Source organism: Castor canadensis, chromosome 7 (genome assembly GCF_047511655.1).
Source record: "Castor canadensis chromosome 7, mCasCan1.hap1v2, whole genome shotgun sequence".
Lineage (NCBI taxonomy): Eukaryota > Metazoa > Chordata > Mammalia > Rodentia > Castoridae > Castor > Castor canadensis.
Genome location: NC_133392.1, coordinates 137,144,954 through 137,155,431, shown reverse-complemented (window position 1 = coordinate 137,155,431; position 10,478 = coordinate 137,144,954). Strand labels below are relative to the sequence as shown.

The following is a 10,478-nucleotide window of genomic DNA, read 5'->3' as shown; positions in this document are numbered from 1 at the left end:
GGCAGTATGTGCCTGTCATCCAGCTATATGGGAAGCATAAATAGAATGATTGTAGTCCAGGTCAGCCCTGGCATAAACACAAGACTCTATTCAAAAACTACCTACAAAAAAAATGGCTGGGGGTGTGGCTCAAGTGGTAGAGTACCTACCTAGCAAGTACAAGGCACTGAGATCAAACCCCAGAATCCCCCTTCCAAAAAAAGAGACTGATCTCCGACACCCAACCCCACTGTCTGCTTCTTTACAGAATCACACTTAAGGACCTCCTAATTCATTCAACATTTATTGACAATGACTATGTGTGAGGCACTCTGCAAGGGGCAGACATAAGATGTGGTCTCTGCCTTAAGGAACAGGGAACAGAGACACACAGCAATCAGTGCCTGGTAACAAATGCTACAATAAAAGATGGAACCCAGGGCTGAAGGAGCAGAGATGGACTAAGTGCATAGGGGAGCACCGTTTGAACACATTCAGGAAATGACAAACACTGGATTCTGCCTCAGGAGTGATGGAAGAGAAAAATAGGAGGTGGGCTGGGACAAGATGGTGAAAGATACTGCATGACAGGCAAGCAGCTTTGTCTTCCCTGTAGGCAAGAGGAGCCAGGAAGACCTTTGAGGAATTACTTCAAACACTATGTCTGAGAAAGAGCATGCCAGCAGAAAGGAGAGCCTTTTCGGGAAGAGCCCAACAGTTTAAGCAAGACATGATGAGGACCTAAAGTGGAAGACAGATTCTAGATATAAAAATAGGTCACACAAATTGGCAATGGACTCCATGAGGTGGGCAATGGAAGAAAGACTAAAAGCAACAAGAGCAACAGGATGGAGATGTGTTCTGCTAGAGCCTGTGCTTGGTGTTTCATAAACACTATCTTGGCCTTCACAACTCCGGGAAGTGGGCAGAACTAGCTCATTTTACAGATGATGCATACAGAGTTAAAGAACATCTCTAGTCATGTGATTATATAGTTAACTTTCGCATCTAGGTCAATACTGTTAACCATTATACAATATGGTAAATCTAGACATAGATGCATAGTACACTATTTTGGAGTTGAAAGGGAAGTTCAGAACTAGAGACAGACATCTGGGAGTCATCAAGGTAGACAATGGCGATGGCTGAAACCACAGAAATGTTCTGACTGTCCAAGAAGGAAGCAGAGGCAAGAAAGAATCTGGGAGAACACCCCATTTAGAACAGGAGGGAGTGGTGGCAAGGAGAGCTGGAAAAGGACCCGAAGGTGGTGATGTCATAGGATAGGGTACGGACAGTATCAAGTACTGCAAAAAGGTACAACATGACCAGACCCAAAGTGAGGACACATTTGCTGTTACAAAGGCTTTCAGCCAAAATGGCTTCAGCACTGGAGTGGTGGGGGTATCAGGCAAGTAGCAAATCGCTAAGAGTGCAGGCACAGTATTGAGAGCTCAAGGAGCTTTCTTTAAAAAAGGATCACCTTGAGTGTTGCTGACTAGGTGCATCCAGAACTCATAAATGGAGAGTGCCAGGCAGTAGGGTTATGCAAATTGCTCCAGCTGCACTTGCCATTTGGGCTCAGAAGCAAATAGAAATGGCATAGGGACTAGAGTTGGACATGAAGAATGGGGTCAGTGAAAGCGGGCATAAAGCACAAACGTCTTTGGACTCTTCTACACAGAAAAGCAGCCTTTGCTGGGATACAATGGATTTTTTAAATTCTCAATAATTTGAAGAGCCCATTTGGCATGTTTAAAAACCATGGTTTACTTTTAGATTATGGAAAAAAGTCTCTTATCTCATAAACAGATAAATAATGTTAACAAATTTAATTCAAAATGAATAAACTCTAAGTACATGACAGGCAATGCTGGAACAGGATGAAACCTAACACACCAATTACTAATTCTTCCTTACTTGGCAAGCTGATTCCCCCAAAGACTTCTATTTAGCAAACACTTTTAAGAGGCCATGTACCGCTAAGGAATCAAAGAGCAATTATTTATGTTTTACTGTTCAGACTGGCTGCCATCCCACTTAGATAAAAGGGAGGCTTTACTGGGTCATCTCACACTTGCATGTCTCCAAAGCACCTGAAACTGCTTCTTGTTTTGTCCAACTATCAACAGGGAACACGTCAGCATCCCTATTTTGCAGTGGGGAAGGCAAAGGCTAGGGGAGGTGAGGGTACATCTCACGCCACCCAGTTCTCTTGCCTCCAAGTCCAAGGCTCTATCCTCCACTCATTCTGATCTGTGACCTCTTGGGCATTCTCGCCTCTGGCTTTGCAGACTATAGGTCTGAAGTCCACCATCCCCCTGGCCAGCATGTATCCTGTAAAATATCCAAAAGAAGTCCTTGACCCCCAGACCTGTAGGGGTCACTTAGCCAGCATGCTCCTTTATCCCATTTTCCACTCATCAGGATCACATGCAATTATTACAGGAACGGAACTGAGGCTCTTCCTGAAATAAAATTAAAGCAGGTAACATTTCTTGAGTCCCTACAAATGCCATGGACTATGCTAAAAACTTTATATGCATTACCTCATCCTCACGCTCAGCACAAATTCCTACCCATTTTAGACCACGATACCAAGGTTCAGAAAGGCTCAGTGAATTGCTGTCATTCAGTATTCCTAACTCAAATCTGCCAACCTCCAAATTCCACTTGGTTTTCCCTCTGCTACATTGCCTGGGTCCAGCACCCTGGCCAATGTGGAAGAGGGCAAGTTAGGCAAAGCACATCCTTTTCATTGTAGCTGCCTGGCTTTCAACCCAGACTCTGGTGAGGTTAATTCCTTGTTTCTCACTTGGCAGACGGCCCCCCAGCCTAGGGCTCTGGGAAGCTGACAAGAGTCAAAGGGCTCCCTGGCAGGTTTGTCCTGGCAGCTGCCCAGATGACTTGTGCTAACACAGCAACAGGCACAGGAAAGGGTCGAAAGAGAGTGGAAAAGCACCAGACACCAAGCCGCTGAGGAGAGAGAAGTGATTCCTGCTGTGTTCAGGCTGGACAACCATGCTCCAAAGCCACCCATCACAAGGCAAGGAAAAGACTCAGGGGAGGAGGAGAGAATGACAAGAACCCCAAGCATATCTTCTTAGTGTTTCTGTGAACTATGACTGTTGGGCCAGCCAAAGTGAGGGTCACATGCCTCCAAGGCGAATCAGCAAAAACAGATGAAAACCAGTCCATGCCCGGGTTCATCCTAGCAGTCCTGACCTGTCTTTGGCCACATCCACATCAGCCCTGCTACTTAGCATCATCTGCAGAGAGGCAAGACAGCATGTCCTATCTTAGAGCCATGGCAGCAGCCACAGACCTCAGCCAGCCCGTGGGAAAGAAAGGTCTAGCTGAGAGTATTAATAGACTTGCTGGAGGCAGAAATTCAGCAAGGACTAGCCCTGAGAAGTGAAATTATTTAAAAGGGGCACAATCAAAGTGGAACTGGAAGGAAGCAAATTGGATTTCCAAAGATAGGCCTCTGTTGGCTAGGCATTGGTAGGAGGTACACCAGTAGACATAGGTTTTCTAAAATGTCTGAAAATCTAAAAATGTCTGTAGGAAACCTTTTTGGAATTGTTTCTCCGGCTTTCCATCCTCAAATGTTTTGCTAAGGTTAATATTAAATTATACATACACAAGCTACCTAAAAAAAATAAAATAAAAAAGGAACTTTGTTTGGTTGAATTTTTTTTTCTTTTTTTTTGTTTTGTTTTTTTTTGGGGGGGGGGGTTGGGGTTTTTTTTTTTAAGTTTTTGTTTTGTTTTTTGAGACAAGGTTTCACTCTGTAGTCCAAGCCAGTGTTAAACACCAGATCCTCCTGTCTCAGTCTCCTGAGTTCTGGGATTAGAAGGCATGCACCACCAAGCCTGGCCCCAAAAGTGTTTGATGAAAACTAATTCTGAGATCTAATGTTTACCACAAGTTTTTAGACCACTAAAAAATGTATACCTCTCAGGGGATGAGTTTTTTTTTTTTTTTTTTTATCTTTTTTGTTGTACTAGGGATAGAACCCAGGGCCTCACACACACAAATCAGCAGCCACTGGGTCAAATTAACCCCATGAGTATGTTAGCATGCTTAGATTTTTTTTCCTTTGGCAGGACCAGGGTTTGAACTCAGTGCTTTGCATGTGCAAAGCAGGCACTCTATCGCTTGAACCACACCGCTAAACCCACTTTGCTCTGGTTATTTTGGAGATGGGAGTCTCAAGAAAGTATTTTCCTGGGCTGGCCTCAAACCATGATGTTCCCAATCTTAGCCTCCCAAGAAGCTACGATTACAGGTATGAATCACTGGTGCCCTGCATCCTTAGATTTCTTAAAAGAAAAAAAAATTGTCAACATTTAAGAAAACAGGTTTGGCCAAACACAGTGGCTCATGCCTACAATCCCAGCTACTGGGAGGCAGAGATTGAGAGGATTATGGTTCAAAGTCAGCCCAGACAAAAAATTTGAGCTTATGTCTCAACCAACAACCCAAAATACCAATTACGTGGGAAGCATAGGTAGGTGGATCTTGGGCCAAGACTGGTTCCAGAGCAAAAAGTACTTCACTACAACCTATCTGAAAAATAACTTGAAGGCAAAAACCAAAAAACTTAAAAAACCAAAAAGTGTGTGTGAGAGGGGAGAAGGTGGAAAATAAATTAAGAAATCAAAAGAGAGGTAGGGAGAGCTGGGGATATGACTCAAGTGGTAGAGCACTTGCCTAGTAAGCACAAGGCCCTCCCTGAGTTCAAATCCTAATACAACCAAACAAGAACAATAAAAGCCCTGGAAGTTTCAACAACAACAAAAAAACTTCACTGAATTTTTAGCAATGAGGAATGAGTTTTCTGGGGGATAAATGGGAAATGTGGTGCCACTGGTTGATTCAGTTGAAAATTAAATCATCACTGCCCTCTCTTGGCAGGCCTGTGCTTTCTATTTCTAGTTCCCAGCTAAGCCAGCTGGTCCACTTATTTGTCACCTGACTGACCCCTCTAGGCATCAACCACTACTACTCCTGGTTTAGCTCAGTAGAATAAGCCCAGGCCTGGTAATGCTCATTACGGTCACAGGGTGGCAGCACCAGTCTGTCAAAGAAGCATGCCACCAACCAGGACCTCTAACAGGAAGCTGAACTTAGCAAGCCCTTTAGCAACCAGAAACCTTATCCTTACTTGGGTAGCAATCTTCCCCACACTCCACATCAGATTTGTTCCTCAGGAAACAAATCCTCAGCATCTCAGTTCAACACCTCCATTAGGCCTCAGCCTAGATACCAGGGAAGGTCACTAATTGACTTCTTCCTTCTCTCAGGTCACCTTTCCCATCCTCCTAGCACTTACCACTCCACAGCTGGTATCTCCCTCCACCTGGTCAGGAATTCTATCCTCATCTACCTCTAACACCTTGGTGCCCCAGAGGAGAAACCCTGGTAATAAGCAGAGGCAGATTAACTCTTCACTGAGGGCTCACTATCTCTGCTTCCCTTTACTCACTCAGGTTGATGTTAGTCCCCCTTGACTCAGCATGTTCTGCCTCTTCCAGCCCTCTGTTCTAGCTCCCCTTATGCAGGGAAAGCCTTATGCCAGACACTCATTGCAGTATTTAAACTCATGAACAGTCAGGAACAATTCAAACATCCAACAAGAAGGAAAATGTGAAAAATAAACTTTTGCTATATGCAACTATTAAAACAATTATGATGACCATATGATAAGATGGGAAAATTATATGAAATAATTTGTGAAAAATAATATAAAAGTACAGTGATGTAACTATTCTAAAAACTAGAGTAGTAAAAAAAACAAGAAAATATTAATAATAGCAGTTGTACTAGGGCACTGGGACTTTTCTTCAATGTTGCATACACTACTTTCATGGGGGAAAGTACGTGTGTATTGTGCATGTGCTGCACTCCCATTGAGACTTTGGAGTTGCTATAGCCTCGTTATCATGGTAAAAAGGCTCTTGGGAACCTTGAGAGTCCTCTAGGACTCTCAACAACCGCTCAATAAAACAAAGTTTCCAGGGCCCAGGAGTTCTCAAACACTATTGTTTACCCTACCCAACCAATGCCCACTCTTCCTAACTTCTAAGGAGGCCCCAAATGCCACCGGGAAGATAGAATTCCATTGCTATGATTCTCAGAGCCACTTTAATCATGGTTTTCACTACATAGTGATGAGGGGTGGAAGACGGTGACTGTTTTCAATTAAATTCACCAGGCACCGTTCCTCCCTGCCCCAATGTGAATAGCTTGAGCTTCTGACAACAACAACAACAAAATGCTTTTGTTCTCCAGGGAATCCCATTCCTGGGCTGACAATAGGATTTCAGGAAGAATGAGGATGAAGGAAAGGGACTAGGCAAGGGAGTCAGGGTGATCTTTAAATTCTTCCCAGTGTAAACTGCAACGAGACATGTAGGTGCCCTCCTAAAAGAACACCCAGATCCAGCCACTGCCACTCAAAGCTGCATTGCCTCTCCAGGGAGACTAAAGGTCAATGTTCATTTCATAACACTCCTCCTGTAGTGCACCCACATAAGCTCAAAGTCTGAGCATTTGTGGCCCTTGCATGACAACAGCAGCCTTCCTCTGCTTGCCCTCAGCTACTGCTGTCTGCCTGGCCATAAAGGAGCAGCCAGTACATGTGTGGCTGTGGGGTGTGGGAGGAGCCAGAATAAGCAGCAAAGCAAATCAAATATATGTTCTGGGGCTGGGTCGCCATGGTGCAGGACCAGTCACAGCCCTGTGGACCACAGGGCCCTGTGTTCTCCATCAATTCTTCTCCGGGCGGTTTCTGTTCAGGACAGCTTTAGGGGCAAATTCCAGTTTGTCCTTAAGGCTCACCACTTGGGTGTGGTCCTTGCCTAGCAGCTCATCCAGTTTTCGATCCTCCCGGCGCTCTGAGATGCTCTTTTCCTCCTCCACAGGCTGGGGAGCCTTTCCCCTGATGAACCATTCCAAGTGGTAACCCACAGCCCCGACCACAAAGGCCACAGGAAACGTGACATAGGGAGCATAGGTACGCACCACGGTCCAAAGCACAGGCCACATGACATCTGCAGAAGAGCACAAGGTAGCATTAGGGATAAACAAGCATCCCTTCCCCCACCAAACATGGACAACCCACAGGGCACTTTCCTTACCAGGTAGCCTGGCACAATCTACTGAGCAGTTACCCAACACAGAGCAATGCAAGAGGGTACTATGTTTTATGCAACAGCTCAGTCTCTGAAACAGTCTAGGAAATTGTGAAAGATCCAATTGGTAAGGAAGGAAGAAGAGAATCTCTATTTTATGAACCACTCTCTCGACAGTTGTGCATCTGTGTATGGCAATGTTCTCCACAAGGGGACCTCAAAGTCTTAGCCAATATAGCTTCAAGCCTGTTAACCTCAGACACTCCCTCTCCAGTTTGGCAACATTACAGGAAGGAGAAATCTTTCTTAGCTCCATGAAATTCTTACATGTGCACAAATCCCTCTGTGAATCTCCTGGCACCTTCATATTGAATAGTTTCTTTTCTTCATGTAAAAGATAAGGAGCTTATTTAATAGCCAAAACCTAATCCTTTGCCTAACTATTCTGGATTCAAGACAGATAAGGGTTTTAATTCTATTTTGAATTTGACCTTTCTAATAATGGAACTAACCTACAGTTTACAAATTTAGCCGGGTGTGGTGGCTCACACCTGCGATCCCAGGTACTCAGGAGGTGAAAGCAGGAGGATCTAGAATCTAAAGCTGTCTGGGCAAAGCTAGCGAGACACTATCTCAAAAACAAAATAAAAACCAAAGGACTGAGGGTCTGACTCAAGTGAAAGAGCACATGCATTGGATTTCAATCCCCAGTATTGAAAGAGAGAGAGAGAAAGAGAACAAAAAAAAAAAAAAAGAAAAGAAAGAAAGAAAAGAGAAAGGAAGGAAGAAAAGAAGGAAAAAGTAATCTATTAGCCAAACCACTTTCAAAATATACTGTCTTGAGGCTGGGGGCATGGCTCAAATCGTAATGTATCTGCCTAACAAGTGAAAGGCCCTGAGTACAAACCCCAGTACTGCAAAAAGAAAAAAAAAGATAGATAATAGATAATACACTATCTTCAGCCAAACCCATACCCTCACATTTGCATAGTAAACTCTTAAAACCATCAGAAAGCGTTATATACACTCTGGACATCCTAGGACTACAGTATAAGCCATGGCAAGGGAAAAAAAAGTGGAATTGTCCCAGGGCCTTGTGAAATGAAATGGAAATGGAACAATACCAAAGTACAATAAAAAACACTCACTGTAAAGGCTATTTAGTCATGAATGACTATCACTGTTAACATTTTTCAAAAATCATTTATAATTATCATAATAATGGTAGCTACTGTTCACTGAGCACCTCCCACTCGCTGAGCTAAGCACTTTACATACTCCATCTCCTTTAATCCTCAGGCCTGCCCTAAGAGGTAACCGGATATTGTTACAGAGTTCAGTAACTTGCCCAAATTCTCAATTAGAAGATCTTCCTAACTGTGCTACTGTAGGCATTTTTCTAGCACAGGCCTAAAAGGAAAAATCAAAACAAATAAGATAGCTCTCTCTCTTTGGCTCCAATTCTCTTTGGAGGAAACCAAAGAGAATTGTGTGAGATGAACACGATAACCACTATACTATGGAAACAACTTCAAGAGTTTTGTGGACCTAAGACTATAATGGGTCATAAGTGGAGGGGGCTGCAGCAGCTTAAGATTCCCCTCCTAGTCATTTATCTTAGCACCAGGCCCCATGCTGTACAATGTACACAATCATCTTCATCTAACCCTCACAACAGCTTTATGATGTAGGAACTATTAGCCCAGATTTTTGTCTAAGGTCACAAAGGCTCAGGGACATGTTAACTTGCCCAAGATCACAAGAAGTGACAGATCCATTGATTTGGAGTTTATGCTTCTCCAACTTCAAAGCCTGTGCTCTTCCTAGTAGAAAGAATACCTGCAGATCTGTGCATGGCTATGTCCAAATCCTGAACTTAGGAAGAACCTCCAGCGGTTTATCACGGTTTGCTTAGCATTTCGTTACCTTGAAGAGCTTCCCTGTTTGCAAATTCTGAGTTTATGCTACAATATTTGGAAAACTCTAAGATCCAGACATTGTCAAAAGAGGCACTCCTGAAGAATCTCAAGCCTTCATTTTGTTTCCTTTTAGGCAAGTTCTCTCTTTATAAGCACTTTTCCAACACCCCATTCGAACATTCAATTTGCCTTCAAACATATCAGGAGTTCACAAGGTCTCTCTCTCTGTTGTCCTGCTCAGATTCTAGCCATTCCCAAATAAGTCAATTCATTCGTTTATTGAACACGTATAGCCTCTTGCTCTGTGTCAGGCACCGTGCTGGCTTGCCCTAATTGTCTGAGTTTCTTAAAACACCTTAAAGCTCCAAGAGAACAAGGACCAAGTCCCTCGGGCCTCACTTCTGCCCTATCCATCCTCCCACGACTCCTTCCCACCCTCCCTGGCACAAAGTGCTCCAAAAAAGTTTGTTGAACGAATAAATAACAGACAGCTCAAGCAACTGAAAACCACAGCAATCGCCCACCCACTCTCCAAAGGAGGCGGGAACACTGCAGACAGATGCGTTTGCTGATCACAAGAAACGACAGACTCGGTGAAGTCATCGCTAAGACAGCAAAATGAAAGAAGCAAAAGTGTCTGGCGAATACTGTGCCGCTTATTTCCATCCCGGCATGCAGGATGCCTGCCAAAGCTTCCAAGGCAGGTCACTGGTACAGCCAGAAAAATTATCCTTGGGTCCGGACCCTGGAGGCCCAGTGAGATCCCAAGCTGAGATCCCGAATTCGAGAAATGCTAACAAGGGCTGAAGAGGCTCTGACAGTTACAGGAGCCCAGTCGGGGATGGGGGCGCAAATCACCTCCCCTGGACTCCCAGTCCCCTGCCCCATCCCACCACTCACGGCCTTGTCAACGTCCGTCCTTACTCGAATGCCCGAGGCCTAGAAGCCCTGGCCGCAGAGGGTCAAGCCAGGCAACCAAGCTCGACAACCGACCGCGGGGAAGAGGTCAGGCCTCGCCAGGCCCGGGGCGGACACTTGTGACCAACCCTCCCCTAACTCACAGATTACGGCCGGTAGCCGTCACCATGGAATGCGCGGCCGGACAGCCACTCCAGGGACTGGAACTGCCCTCGCGGCCCGCGTGCTCACCTGCGGCCCAGTCCGCACTCCTCCGCCTGGCCCAGATATTCGCCCGCTAGCCGGGAGAACCGAAGATGCGGTTCCCAGCGGCCCGCGGGGCAGCGCCTCGTGACCCCGCCCACTAGCCGCCGGCTGTCTCGGAGCGCAGGGATTGGCTGAGCTCCAGTCACAGGGACAGGAGAAAGCTAGGCGTCCTCAACCCTGCCGGCTGCACTAATAGATACAGCGCCCTCTAGTGGTCAGGATGTTTCCCACTGGCGTCGCCACTTGTTTTTCTTGTGGAGAAAGTAAAAGGTCATGC

General features: G+C 45.2%; 1 protein-coding gene across 3 annotated transcripts; it reads right to left on the bottom strand.

Annotated features, from left to right (window-relative positions):
- Positions 1-6,110: 6,110 nt before the first annotated feature.
- On the bottom strand, positions 6,111-10,342 carry Smim12 (small integral membrane protein 12). 3 transcript variants are annotated; one of them, XM_020159650.2, is made up of 2 exons: positions 10,187-10,342; positions 6,111-7,037 (listed from the first exon to the last, which is right to left on the bottom strand). In XM_020159650.2, exon 2 carries the CDS (start codon positions 7,030-7,032, stop codon positions 6,754-6,756), a length of 279 nt encoding a protein of 92 aa, XP_020015239.1. In that variant the 5' UTR covers positions 7,033-7,037; positions 10,187-10,342; the 3' UTR covers positions 6,111-6,753. The 3 variants fall into 3 exon arrangements, with proteins under 3 accessions (XP_020015239.1, XP_073936729.1, XP_073936730.1); XM_074080628.1 differs by having other exon boundaries at positions 10,099-10,256; XM_074080629.1 differs by lacking the exon at positions 10,187-10,342 and adding an exon at positions 9,938-10,086.
- Between the last annotated feature and the right edge of the window lie 136 nt (positions 10,343-10,478).

Bases quoted from the DNA above. Each gene is read 5' to 3' on its own strand.
- Smim12 (XM_020159650.2), bottom strand. From the start codon at position 7,032: ATGTGGCCTGTGCTTTGGACCGTGGTGCGTACCTATGCTCCCTATGTC.